This window comes from Dama dama, chromosome 20 (genome assembly GCF_033118175.1).
Source record: "Dama dama isolate Ldn47 chromosome 20, ASM3311817v1, whole genome shotgun sequence".
Classification (NCBI taxonomy): domain Eukaryota; kingdom Metazoa; phylum Chordata; class Mammalia; order Artiodactyla; family Cervidae; genus Dama; species Dama dama.
Genome location: NC_083700.1, coordinates 65,112,240 through 65,127,078, shown reverse-complemented (window position 1 = coordinate 65,127,078; position 14,839 = coordinate 65,112,240). Strand labels below are relative to the sequence as shown.

General features: G+C 40.3%; 2 protein-coding genes across 6 annotated transcripts in view; both read left to right on the top strand.

Annotated features, from left to right (window-relative positions):
- MIGA1 (mitoguardin 1) overlaps positions 1–5,373 on the top strand; it is a 74,056-nt gene extending 68,683 nt beyond the window's left edge. For all 3 annotated transcript variants that reach the window (XM_061121579.1, XM_061121580.1, XM_061121581.1), the window contains one exon: positions 1,646–5,373. In XM_061121579.1, coding sequence (XP_060977562.1) covers positions 1,646–1,864 — 219 coding nt within the window. In that variant the 3' untranslated portion in view covers positions 1,865–5,373. The remainder of the gene's footprint in view (positions 1–1,645) is intronic.
- A 7,943-nt stretch (positions 5,374–13,316) lies between these two features.
- NEXN (nexilin F-actin binding protein) overlaps positions 13,317–14,839 on the top strand; it is a 51,979-nt gene continuing 50,456 nt past the window's right edge. For all 3 annotated transcript variants that reach the window (XM_061121578.1, XM_061121576.1, XM_061121577.1), the window contains exon 1: positions 13,317–13,452. The gene's annotated coding sequence lies outside the window, so the exon portion shown is untranslated. The remainder of the gene's footprint in view (positions 13,453–14,839) is intronic.

Genomic DNA, 14,839 nt, shown 5'->3' with positions numbered 1-14,839 from the left:
CCCAGTGCACCAGGCCCGAGCACTTGTCTCATGCATCCAACCTGGGCTGGTGATCTGTTTCACCCTAGATAATATACATGTTTCGATGCTGTTCTCTCGAAACATCCCACCCATGCCTTCTCCCACAGAGTCCAAAAGTCTGTTCTGTACATCTGTGTCTCCTTTCTGTTTTGCATATAGGGTTATCATTATTTAATAGTCCTGAATTTAGGCTGAGTTTCAAGGAGCAAATAAAAGTAAACATAATCAAGTATAAATTTGAAAGTTTTTGATGTTTGTAGTTTTGGATGTTTCTCTATACCTTTCATTTAAAAAATTAAATTGTTTATGTGCTATTAATGAGCATTTGTGTAAATAGCTTAGGACTTTTTTTTTTTTTTTTTTTACTGTCATTGAAAACTCATAAATTTTACTTGACCTCTCAACTGTAAGGTAGGTGTTAGTGGGAAAACTTTGGACTGGGAATTGTCTACCCTTAATGAACATTTGTTGGAGAAGGCAATGGCACCCCACTCCAGTACTCTTGCCTGGAAAATCCTATGGACGGAGGCACCTGCTGGGCTACCGTAAGTGGGGTCACACAGAGTCGGATACTACTGAAGCAACTTAGCAGCAGCAGCAGCAGCAGCGATGAACATTTGTGACTGTGGGCAAATCATGCTTTGTTCTCCTCATCATCATCTATAAAATGAGGGGACTGGACAAGCTGATTGCCAACAACCCTTCCCAGATATAAAATCCATTGAAATCTATGATGTGCCTTCTTAGTACTTCTTAACATTTGATTTCTGGAGCTTCCCTAGTAGCTCAGACAGTAAAGTACCGGCTACAATGCAGGGGAACTGGATTTGATGCCTGGGTCAGGAAGATCCCCTGGAGAAGGAAATGGCAACCCACTCCAGTATTCTTGGCTGGAGAATCCCATGGACAGAAGAGCCTGGCAGGCAAAGAGTCGGACACAACTGAGTGACTAACACACATAACATTTGATTTCTGTAGGATAAAAGCTAAATATTCCTGTTTGTTTGTTTTTTTGTTGCTCTTTGGACATACTTTTTTCCATCACAGCATAACAACCTGAGACTTAATGCTTAGTAGTATACAAGATGCTTAAAATGAGTTTCAGCCTAAGTATTAAGTTACTGAAATGAAATATCCTTCACGATCTTCCACTGATTTGAGAGCTGAAATTATTTTTATTTTTCACATGTCTTAACTTTTTTTGGCACAGAAAAATAGACATTTGGAATTTATAATTATTGGAAACAGTTTACTCTTCTGTCTTTAAATGGTACCAGTGCTCATAGGTAACACTGAAAACGTCAGTTATTGAGACTGGACTAATAATAGTAGACCCTTACATCTATACAGTGCTCTAGTGTTCACAGGCATTTCTCAGAGAGCTCTTTTTTGGTCGTTGACCATTATGTCAGCCATGAGTAGTAAAAACAACAAGTAGTAATTAGCCCTTATTTTACCAAAAAAGAAAACAAGACCTTCCAAAAAAGTTGAAACACTTTTCCACTGAGATTTGAAATTAGTAGTGGAAGTGACCCCTAGTTCAACATTTGTTACAACATTAGTAACTGGATTTAATATAATTTTGGTCTAACAAGTGCCAATTTGTTTTGTGTTCATTTTCCAGAATCAAGTTCTTTTCTTTCTCAAAGACATTTTTGATTTCGAGAAGGTGCGCTATTCCAGTATAGAGTCTCTGGCTGAAGACCTCATGCAGTTGCTTATTCGCCGCACTGAACTTTTAATGGCCTGTCTTGGAGCTGATGCCCTGAGGCATACAAGTAGCTGTTTAAGTAGTCATGTTCCTGTTATGCCCAGTGGCCTATTAGAAGCCAAAGTACAATAAGTAACATAAAAATCAGACAGTTTGCGTGTGCTATGAAATATTTTAAGGTAACTATTAATTTTGTAAAATATATTACACAGAACTGGTGGATATGGACTCAGGGAGGATTAAAAAAACCTTGTAAAGGATGAGTGATTGTACTGTACTTACACAGAAGTTCTGTCATTGAATCCCTGTGTGGTGTATCCAAAGTGTCTTTTTACAAGCTTTAGGGAATAATTATTGTGAAATGTTGTATATTTTATAGAAATATTGCTTGAATTGAAACCAGTACATGGGAATTAATTGATTTGTTGTCTTCAAGCTGTCTGAAATGTCCAGTTTCATTCTCAAAAGCTTTGTTTTTATGCTTCACACCTTGAAGATATGTACTTTAGCCAAGACTTTTATGGCCCACACATGTAAGAATATGTTACTCCTAGTGTCAATGAACTTAACTTTGCCTGAAAATGTATTTTTAATTGTAAAGTTATTTGTTGTTTAATCTAGTTTAGGCAGTAGTGGTGTTTAATATGTACTGCTTACATCATTGCTTGTGCATTTGCTTAAGTATTTGAATCAAAGAAATTGTAATGGCCGAGTATTGTTATAAAACATTTAAATGAATTGCCACTGAGAAGTTTACAAGTTTATATTAGATTTACTGAAGTTTCCAAAATATATTACTGTTGGTCCCATAAGTTACAATAGAGAGACTGAAGAAATTTCTTTTGTCTTGGTATAGGTAAGAGAATTTCCCTTGAATGAATATTGATTAAAAATATAACATTTGTTAACTATGACAGCAATTAAAATTTCTCCCGTGTATTTTTGAGACTACCTCCCAACATCCTAAGGTATTAATTTTGACTTAGTAAAATCATTTCTTCTTTCTCCTTCTACAAAACTAGCTTTTAGTTATTTCATAGAGAACTTAGCACACTTGACAGTTTGTCGTATTATGCCCATATTTTTGAAATATTCATTGACACTTTGAATCTTAGGGAGGTCTTAAAGAAGATTTTTTTCCCCCCTGAATATAGAACAAAATATTTTTTAATGGTATGGAAGTATGTTTTCTTGTCCTTGGTGATAAATATATGTACAAATGGGTTGTTTGTATGAATAAGGATCTGGAGTATATTAGATACTTTCACAGTTGTTTTAATTTTGTGTGTAAATTATATACCACTTATTTAGAGTGGCTGGCTCAGTATAACAATGGATTAGATTTGTTGATTTTGCTCCTAAAGTGATCTTTATTCATTTTGGGAGTGAGTTATCCAGAAGGATCTAAAATATATTTTTTTAAATGTATTTTTAGATTAAAGTGCCTAGTTTCTGATTAATGAGTAGAAAATGAAAAGTGGGGAAAGAAGCATAATCTTTTAAGGTTTTAAGTTTATGTATGTGCCATATTTATGTAATACTAGTTACAAAATAGATTCAGAATCTTTATGCTATTTGCATGTACTATATTCCATAACATGTAGGTTACAGCATTAAACAATATGAAATATTGCTGTAATACTTTTTGAGTATGTAGTTCCTTGATTTATCTTACATGTATTCTTAATTTAATACTTGACTGTTCATAATTCTTATTATTAATGGAGGAATATCTTTAGATATATCAAAGCTAAAAATTCCATTATATAGTATTTTGTATTTTATTTTTTAAATTCTGTATTTTGGTTTCTTGTTGAGGTACCACTGACCTTGAATGATTCACACATATACACATGTCTGCACATAACCATCCCTATTATTGTGTAAGCAAGATAGTTATTGCTTAGGTTAATTTTCCTGTTTGAAGGACTGAATGTTTTAAGCTGTGGTTTTATAAGCAAAGCTATAAGTAAACTTACTTTTTTATTTGAGTAGAATATTGTTTGAAATCTGTTTCAAAGAATTGCACTGTTTAATAATGCTGCTAGTACATGAAACAACTCTGGGGAATTTATTTCATCAGATAAAATGAATGGCTTTCCAGAAGTTGTATTTTTCTCTTTTATACTTCACCTTAAAAAAAAAATTGTCCATGTTTAAGAGATTGATTTGTCATGTTCAGTGCTTGAGGTTGATTAGTTTCTGTTCAGTTCAGAAGCTACTATTTTAGTAAGATGCTTTCTTTGTGGCCTTTGACACAAGAGACAAGAATGACCAAATAGATTTTTAGGGTAATGGGTATTAAAAAAAAAACCTCTCTATTGTAAGGGAATAAACTTGACTTTTCTACAGAAACGTCTCTTAAAAATGTTTCTAACCACTGAAGAGTACTTAAGGTGTATGTTCCAATTTCAATTTGCCTTGAAATTGGGTTGAACAGATAAAGCAATATTTTAAAAATAAAAAGTAAGTAAACAAGTCTAGAGCCTTTTAGAATGAAATCCTGTTTAACACTTACTCATGGTAGGAGCATCAGAAGATTGCCTTTGCCACCATGAATCCGACTATCTGCTTCCCTATATAAATTATAAGAGGACCTTGAATTAATCATGAGAAAATGGATTTTTTTTTTCCTCCTATTTTCTGGAGGAAAAAAAATGAGTGTTCAGGTGATTTCTATTTGATAATTTTTCTTTCTCCTTTGGTTTCTCGATATCTTTGTTCAACTAAAAGGCTAGTTTTTCTTGAAGGATTACAATATGTTTATTAAATATCAAAATGAGATTCTTTTTTAAAAAGAAGGCAAGTTTTTCATACTGTTATAGTCAGCGCCAAAGAACTTTTTCCTTCCCATAAGTATTTTTTATTTGCATGTTTGATTCTATTAATTTTTTCAATTAACTCACTTTATAAAAAATATTTGCAAACTTTTTCTTGCCTTAAGATGTAATATTTTCCACTTAAATGATTGCCTGTGGATGATTATCTGCATTACAAAAGAATTCGTTAGCTTATCATTCCTTTAAACCTGTGAGATAGGAATGCCAAAGTAACATTTAACATCTTTGTGACCTTTCATAATCAGAAATTTTAAATTATGTTCATAACATAATTTGCTTTTATTTCAAAGTGAACACATATTAGGGAGTTATTTGGAATATGTCAATACATTTCAAAGTGAACACATATTAGGGAGTTATTTGGAATGTGTCAATACATTTCAAAGTGAACACATATTAGGGAGTTATTTGGAATGTGTCAATACATTTCAAAGTGATTATAAGAATGACACTAAATTAAAAAAAAATTTTTTTTTGCTTGGATTAACCAAATTTAGAAATATCTCTGTGTGTGAAACTGAAGAATTTATATAATCTGTGATTAATGGAAATAAGGGCATCCTTTCTTTGTTACTTGTGTTTATATTGTTGTTTTGCTTAGTTTGAGAACAACTGTGTATTAGCTTCACTTGGCTGATATCCATAAGTGTGTCTATTTCCTAAGTGTAAAGACTGCATTCATTAATTTCTGTAAAAGTAAAACACTACGGTAGCAGTAAAAGAAATAGCACTGACTCTTTAGCCAAAATAAGCACTGTTACATGGTATTTCTGTATTGCCAAATAAAAAAGTGATGGTACATCTTGCTGATGTATTGAGTACTTTATACAATACTTATATATATTTGCAAGGTCACACTTGTCTCATTAAGTCCTACGTACCCTATGAAAACTTTCAGTCTCCATAAGACCACATATATAGGCATGGAGAATATAGAACACTGCAGAAGTACTGAAATCGAGTGTGAAAGTATATGTTTCCTTTACATACTAACTGGGAGAGAAAACAGTTTCATGATGAATAAAGGTAAAGTACTTGTGGGTTTTTTTATTAATAATTTCAAGGGTTATGGTTAAAATTGTCATCAAACTCAATATGAATCTATCATATTGATGGACATGCATCCTTCCCTATTCAGACATGCCCCTTGCCCACCACTTGGTAGGGGTTCAGATACATTTACTTAAGGAGAGGGATGCTGCTTGGATACTGCTGAAGATACCAGACGGAGAGAAGGGTTTATTTGGTTATAAAAACAGTATTTTGATTTGGGACTTTTAATGAAGAGGTTTGTTTTAGAACAAACATCCTGTACATAGCTATATTTTTAGACTCTTAAGTTAGACATAAACTTAAGTATATTAATAAGCAAATCATATAAATAGGAGTTAAACTTTTTCCTAGCAAGGATATGAGGTTGGAGACGGAATGGAAAACTAGATCTGTGTCTCCATCTCATCTTCTGTTTTCTTTGTTGTCTGCCATCCTTCTGTTATCTCATGCCATCTTCTTTGATGGTGCCATGTGAACTTAATATTTTGCACTTTAAATATATCTCTCCGAATTATTATGTTTGTTTAAAATACTTCTCTACAAGCATCTTGGTGTCTTCATTGCTTGCATGCTCCCAGGTGTTAGTCTGTCAGTCGTGTCTGACTCTTTATGACCCCATGGACTGTAACCTGCCAGGTTCCTCCATCCATGGGATTCTCCAGGCAAGAATACTGGAGTGGGTTGCCATTCCCTTCTCCAGGAGATCTTCCTGACCCAGAGATGGAACCCAGGTCTCCCTCATTACAGGCAGGCTCCTAACTGTCTGAGCTATCAGCTTGCATAATCAGTCATGTCCAACTCTTTTGTGACCATATAGACTGTAGCCAGCCAGGCTCATCTGTTCATGGGATTTCCCAGGGAAGAATACTGGAGTGGGTTGCCATTTCCTTCTCCAGGAGATCTTCTGACCCAGAGACTGAACCTACGTCTTCTGGGTCTCTTGCATTGGCAGGCAGATTCTTTACAAATGTGCCACCTGGGAAGTCCAGTTGTTAACACTATTTGTAGAGCTTTGCTGGAAATCATTAAAAACTCACTTGGTTTATACACTGTCTTTGTTACTTTCTTGTGCTGCTGTGACTTCTATTTTTTATATAGTGTTGCTTCCTACACCCTGTATTCTATAATCCTTTACCCTGCATTTCTTCTCCTTTAATCTCTTTCTCTCCTCATGCTACTGACATAGCAAGTCAGTATGATCAAGTCACATTGATCACAATAGCAAGTCACGTTGATCAAGCTGCACAGCTCTTTTGTCTGATGAGGTTCTTTTTTTGTTTTTTTTTCTACCTTTTAACAGTGAAAACCTTTAAGTAACCTCTATCATTGGGGCAGGAAAGGACTGAATTCCCGTACAGGAAAAAAAGGGCAAACCTTCCTTCTATGATGCTTTTTATTCTTTACTTAAAAGCCACAGCAAGGCAACTGGGATATCAAATACCACCTCAATGTTTTGCTTTTAACTGTCTCTTATGTGTGTCAGAAGCGTTTCACACAGTGTACTTATTTATAGGAAATTACAGAACTTTTATAATTTGCTGTTTGAAATAATATCACAATACTTAAATATAGAGAAGAACTTTGACATTTGAAAACACCTGAGATACATGACTTCTAAAAGTTTGCTAATTCTTTCATTTAATAATGCTGTGAGAGAATATGTCCAGAGACTTTAAAAAGGATTGAATACTTGGTGTGATAGCAAATGGGATTTTTTTTTAAGTAGGTTAAAGCAGGTGTACTTGTTATCTATTGCTACCTAAAAATTATCCCCGAATTTAGCAGCTCTAAACAAGGAACATTATGTCCCATGGCTTCTGAGGGTTGGGAATTTAGGAATGGCTGGTTCCAGTGGTCCTCGCTTAAGAGTCTGTCCTGAGCCTGCAGTCATCTGAAGGCTTGACTAGGCCTGGAAGATTTTGCTTCCAAGAATTGCTTATTCACATGGCTGTTGTCAGAGAGCTTTAGGTCCTTGTGTCATGGGCCTCTGAACAGAACTGCCTACATATCTTTAAAACCTAGCAGCTGGCTTTCCCCAGAGTGAGTAATCCAGTAGACATCAAGACAAAAGACACAGTATCTTTTACAACCTAGACTTGAAGGGGACATACCATCATTTGTGCCATGTTCTATTCGTCACACAGACCCACCATGGTATGATGGGGGAGGAGTTTACACAAGGACAGAAAGACTAGGAGGCAGGATCATTTGAGGTTATCTTGGTGGTTGAATATCACACCAGGGAATCATAAATTGTAAAGAGATAATTGTAGTTACATTATGTAGAAATACATGTTACATTATTACAATTAATTTTTTCATTTATTTTTATTAGTTGGAGGCTAGTCACTTTATAATACTGCAGTGGGTCTTGTCATACATTGACATGAATCAGCCATGGATTTACATGTATTCCCCATCCCGATCCCCCCTCCCACCTCCCTCTCTACCCAATCCCTCTGGGTCTTGAATATGTGCACATTCTTGGGCCAATCTTTCGGGGTAGGGTCAGGGCCTTTATTTGTGCATATGGATCAGCACAGTATTCTGAGATGTCTGTTGCATAAACTATACCTCTAAATCGTCATCTGAGATTTACAGCTTCCCTTACTTTTATTTATTTATTTATTTCGGCTGTACTGAGTTTTCGTTGCTGCATGGACTTTTCTCTAGTTGCAGGGAGCAGGGGCTCCTCTCTAGTTGCAGTGCACGGGTTTCTCATTGTGGTAGCTTCTCTTGTTGCATAAGACAGGATCTAGGGCACATGGGCTTTAGTAGTTGTGGTTCCCCAGCTCCAGAATATAGGCTCAATAGTTGTAGCAAAGGGCTACACGGGCTTAGTTGCTCTTCAGCATGTGGGATCCTCCCAGATCAGGAATTGAACCCGTGTCTCCTGCATTGGCAGGCGGATTCTTTACCACTGAGCCACCAGGAAAGCCCTCCCTTACTTTTAAAGGAGAAAAAATATACATGAAAAGCAATGAGTGCCAAGTCCCCATAGGTTTTCATAATTTTCTACACAGTCTTTTACATTTGTCTTCCCCACACCTAATTGGATGGTAATTTTTGAAAGCTGTTTGCCCAAAAATGATAACTATTTTTGCTTTTGTGATTTTTCCTTTTTGTAATGTTTATGTAATTTCAATAATGTGCAACTAATAGAATCAAGTCTGAGAACAAATCCAATTGATTCATGATAAATATACAAGAAGTGTTTATGTAAGTCAGCAAATCTTGAATTTCTAATAGTTTTCTCAAACTTAGCATGTCCAAAAGGGAGCTCCTATCCACACCTGCCTAAACCTCCTCCTAGTCTTTCTCGTCCTAATAAATGACAACTCCATTTTTCCAGTTCCTCAGGCCAAAAACTTCTTTTCCTCACATTTCATACTCAATCTGTTACCAAAATCCTACCAGTTCCACTTTTCCAAAGAACCAAGAAAAAAATACACCAAGCATTTCTCAGAGCCTTCAGAACTACCACCTGGGCCCAGACTCCCATTGCCTGTCATCACGATTATTTGGGAAGTCTCCTAATTGGTCTCCCTGCTTCATTTTAGTGTATTTGCAGCACATCAGCCAGACTGAGGACTTCTCTTGTGGCTCAGCTGGTAAAGAATCCACTGGCAATAAATGCAGGAGACTCCGGTTCAACTCCTGGGTCGGGAAGATCCTCTGAGAGGGGATAGGCTACCCACTCCAGGATTCTTGGGCTTCCATGGTGGCTCAGCTGGTAAAGAATTGGCCTGCAATGCAGGAGACCTGGGTTTGATTCCTGGGTTGGGAATATCCCCTGAGGAAGGGAAAGGCTACCCACTCTAGTATTCTGGCCTGGAGAATTCGATGGACAGTATAGTCTGTCCATGGGGTCACAAAGAGTTGGATACGACTGAGCGACTTTCACTTCACTTCAGCCAGACTGACATGTTAAAAATACATCACGTCACTGCTTTGTTCACAATCCACCGATGGTCACACATCTTACTCAGAGTAAAAGCCAAAGTCCTTACAATGTGAAAAAGGTTTCTCACAGTCAGTCTCCTGCCCCACTCCACTTGGTATTATTTCACCCTTTGCCTACTTAGCTAAAAAGATGATGCTGTGAAAGTGTTGCAGTCAATATGCCAGCAAATTTGGAAAACTCAGCAGTGGCCACAGGACTGGAAAAGGTCAGTTTTCATTCCAATCCCAAAGAAAGGCAATGCCAAAGAATGCTCAAACTACCGCACAATTGCACTCATCTCACACACTAGCAAAGTGATGCTTAAAATTCTCTAAGCCAGGCTTCAGCAACACGTGAACTGTGAACTTACAGATGTTCAAGCTGGTTTTAGAAAAGGCAGAGGAACCAGAGATCAAATTGCCAACATCCGCTGGATCATCGAAAAAGCAAGAGAGTTCCAGAAAAACATCTATTTCTGCTTTATTGACTATTCCAAAGCCTTTGACTGTGTGGATCACAATAAACTGTGGAAAATTCTGAAAGAGATGGGAATACCAGACCACCTGACTTGCCTCTTGAGAAACCTGTATGCAGGTCAGGACAAACAGAACAGGACATGGAACAACAAATTGGTTCCAAATAGGAAAAGGAGTATGTCAAGGCTGTATATAGTCACCCTGCTTATTTAACTTATATACATAGTACATCATCAGAACCGCTGGGCTGGAGGAAGCACAAGCTGGAATCAAGATTGCCAGGAGAAATATCAGTAACGTCAGACATGCAGATGACACCACCCTTATGGCAGAAAGTGAAGAAGAACTAAAGAGCCTCTTGATGAAAGTGAAAGAGGAGAGTGAAAAAGTTGGCTTAAAGCTCAACATTCAGAAAACTAAGATCATGGCATCCATCCCCCTCACTTCATGGCAAATAGATGGGGAAAGAGTGGAAACAGTGGCTGACTTTATTTTTTTGAGCTCCAAAATCACTGCATATGGTGACTGCAGCCATGAAATTAAAAGATGCTTACTCCTTGGAAGGAAAGTTACAACCAACCTAGATAACATATTAAAAAGCAGAGACATTTCTTTGCCAACAAAGGTCTGTCTAGTCAAGGTTATGGTTTTTCCAGTGGTCATGTATGGATGTGAGATTTGGACTATAAAGAAAGCTGAGGGCTGAAGAATTGATGCTTTTGAACTGTGGTGTTGGAGAAGACTCTTGAGAGTCCCTTGGACTGCAAGGAGATCCAACCAGTCCATCCTAAAGGAGCTCAGTCCTGGGTGTTCATTGGAAAGACTGATTTTGAAGCTGAAACTCCAATACTTTGGCCACCTGATGTGAAGAGCTGACTCATTTGAAAAGACCCTGATGCTGGGAAAGATTGAGGGCAGGAGGAGAAGGGGACGACAGAGGATAAGATGGTTGGATGGTATTACCGACTCAATGGACATGGGTTTGGGTGGACTCTGGGAGTTGGTGACGGACAGGGAGGCCTGGCCTGCGGTTCATGGGGTTGCAAAGAGTCGGACATGACTGAGTGACTGAACTGAACTGAGCTACTTAGCTTCGCCCACATGGCCTTCTTGTTCTTTCTAGAATATGTTAGATAGCATCCTTCATGGGGCCTTTGCACTTCCTCCTGGACCAATCTTCTCCCAGAGATCTGGCTCCCATGGCTCAGGCTTTTCTCATATGAGGCTTTCTCTAAACTCTTATCCAAAGGGATAATATCCAGCCATTCCATTGCCAGCATTTCCTACTTTTCTGCTCTGCTTTATCTCTATTGCTTATTACTAAGCTGTTTATCTGTTTATTGTCTGTCCTGTTCCACTAGAATGTATGTCATGTGATGGCAAGGCTTTTTGTTTTGTGACTGGTGTATCCTAAGTAGAACTAAATATTTGTTGAGTGAATGAATGATAAATTGAGGGGAGAAGAGACAGCTTTGCATGCTGTGGGTAGCTAGCAAAGTTTATAGAATGAAGAGCTTTGTTGTTTCTGATGAATCTGCTGAGTAGATCTTTTAGGAGAGTTTCTACTCACTTCTCTTAAGTCATAAATATAAATGTGTAATTATAAATTGGTAAGTGTAGGGAGGAAGAGTGGAATAAGAATTTGTGATGGGACTGATACGTGCATGCATGCTGTTGTGTCCAACTCTTTGTGATCCCATGGACTGCAGCCCAGACTCCTCTCCATGGAATTTTCCAGGCAAGAATACTGGAGTGGGTTGTCATTTCCTACTTCAGGGGATCTTCCTGACCCAGGGATCAAGCCTGTTTCTCCCACATTGTGGGTGGATTCTTTATCGGTGAGCTACATTGAGAGCCCAGGGACTGATACAGATTGGGGTAAAAGGAAGACTGCTCTGAGAAAGCAACATATAAGCAGATAGCAAAAGCATGTGTAGTATTTAGGTAGGTTAAGAGGCTAGGGAAAGAATTTCATACAGGGGGAACAGCTTGTGCAAAGGCCCCGGCAACTACAGTGACCACAGAAAATTCCATGAATTGAAGAAGGTCAGGGTGATGGTATTGAAGGGAGCAAGAGAACAAGTTTAAATAGCTGTTTTTTATTACCGATCTAGAACTTTTCTGTAATTTAAGAATAAATGGCTTATACCTCTTAAAAGAATTGCCATCCTGAGTAAATACTGTATGGGGATGGGGTGGAGAAAGAAGGTTATAGTTAAGACCAGAAGACCTTTTCAACATCTCTGAAAATGTAACCTGAGCACCACTGTCTTTCCAGCGCTAGAAGTTGGAGGTGGTTGTCCCTGGTTAGTGTAGATGCTAGTTCAATTTTGTTCATTCATTCATTCATTAAGTTGATATTCATCTTATACATGCAGTGAAGACTTGAAGATCTCCCCCACCAGGAAAATGTCCCCATTAAATGAGTATTTCAGGGTTTAATATGGACTGTCTGATGGCTTTAACTGACAGGCTGGTGGTCCAGATTGAAAATATTCAATTTAGTTCTAATATTCAATTAGCTGGTGCTAATATTTGCAAGACGCCTTAATATGGATTTAGAAAGACCAGAGGTGATTTGCCCTCAGTTAAGGAAAACTGGAATATTATAAAAAATCTTATTTCTTTTTATGCCTCCTCCTCCCCGTCCACCCCTCTTTCGCATCCTCGCTTTGGTCCACTTTTCTCTATCAACCATTCTGTTGAGAGTGAAAGACCAGAACCAAGAGGAGAGCAACAGACAGATGAAGTGGTCCCCGGTCTGCTGCCCTCTGCTCTCAACAGTAAAAGGAAAGTTGGCCGAGGGGCGACGCCCTGGATGAAGATGGGGTGGAGGTTTGGCTACTGAGACCCCAGAACCGATAGCTCAGCTGAGAAGCAGGCCCTAGCGCAAACCGTTAGTGGCTAGAGGGAAGGCAGCTGCAGCCTGTTTCCGAATCCCACTCCAGTAGCTCCCGTTCCTCACTGGGGAGGCAGCCTCCTTTCCCCGGAGCGCGCCGGGACGCGGAGGCGGACCCGAGGGGAGGGGGTCAGCTCGGGGATCCAGAGTCGGGCGACCGGCAGGTCCCGGCGGAAAGTTGGCAGCCACCGCCCCCCTCGCCCGCCTTCTTTCTCGACTCTCCACCCCTCTCCGGGCGATACGGCGGAGGCGGGGGTTGGGGGAACTGGCCTCGTGTTTTGGAACAGCTGCAGCCGGCGCTGGGCCCGCCTGGAATGCGGGAACAGGCTGCGCACCAGGACTTTTATGGAAACTTGCTGTTGGAGCGGGCGGCGGCGGCGGCGGCCAGAGAGATCGCAGCGGCTGGAGCGGCGGCTGGAGCACCCGGACCCCTGCCTACACCCCGGCGCCCGACGCGCACACCTACCCGCGCGCACCCCGGACCTTCGCGTGTCTCCGGCTTGAGGAGGGTGAGAGGAGTCGGGGGGACGTGGGACTGGGGCGGCCGAGATCGAGCCGTCGGCTCCCCTTGGGCGACTGGCGGGGGCTGCGGGGACGCGCGCTGCGGCTCCAGGCCGGGGTCCATCCAGCTGTGTGGACGTGCTGGTCCCCGGCGCGAGCGAACCGGCCCTCGGAGCCGCATCCCCGGGCTCCGCACGGCGCGGGGCGGGCCGGGGCGGCCTGGCTGTCTCTCCGCGGTCACCGGCCTTGGGCAGATTCTGGCCGCGACATCCCTGCCCAGCTCCGCAGCTTCAGCTCAGCTTGCGCCCTATGTGCGCAGTTTCGGGAGCTTTCTGGGTCCCGCAGGCAGTGATCCTCCGGGAGTGATCCTCTGCGAGTGGAGCGGGCTCCCGACCCCTTGCTCGGTCCCAGTGGGCCTGGCAGGTAAAGTGCCGCGTCCTCCCCCACCACGTGCCCCCGGCGCTGTCTCCTTGTCCGCCGGCACTGCCTGCTGTTTTTAAGAGAAATCATTCCCCATCTGTCCCAGTGGGAGGCTGGGCAGTGAGATGTGATTTAACTACTCGTCGTCTGCCCCTTCCCTCCAAACTAGTTGTTCGCGATTCTGTCCGAGGTCGGATGTTGGGAGTTGTGCAGCTAGAGCTGAACTTGGAATGAGTGATGGAATCACCTCCTTTGACTATAAGCTCTTTAAAAAAGCCGAGCCATTCCAGCTGTGTTTGTAAACTGCGAAACGTTCTACAAATGCTAAAATATATATATTGGCTTTTGTAAAGAAAATAGCCAAGTTCAGAGGTTCGTTGATGGCTTCAAGGTCTTCATTTCATATTTATTTAAGGTCCAGAATGTGAACAAAGAGTTGGAAAGCGGGGTGGGGGGAAGGAGGGAGAGAGAGAGGACAGAAGGAGAACAAGATAAAAATAGCATAAGGATATGTCCTAACAAAATGTCTGTCCTTGGGTAGGAGGCAGGTAGAGAAAAGAAATAAGCCATAATAAGAAAGAAATCAGTTCCATGAGCGAAGCAACTGGAGCATCATTCACCAGCTAAATTTTGTTAATGAATTCATGTGTGGGCCCACAGGTCTTGGAGTCACAGCATAACTATGTGTTGGGTAGCATGATTAAATCAACTTAAGTATTTATACCATCTTAGTCACCCCTCATTGAAAGAATTGCCTTACTTTCCCCCTGATAATCCTTTTACAGATTAAATTTCTGCTGTCAGAAAACACAGAATACACATAAGTCTCTGAAATTCTTTTCAGTTTTGAAGTCCAGTAGGGTGGAAAAGTGAATAATTAATTAAATTGAGGGACAAGGTTTTTTTTTTTTTTTGAGGAGGTATATTTAGTAATAAGGCTTCCCAAGGGGCTCAGTGGTAAAGAGCCCACCTGCC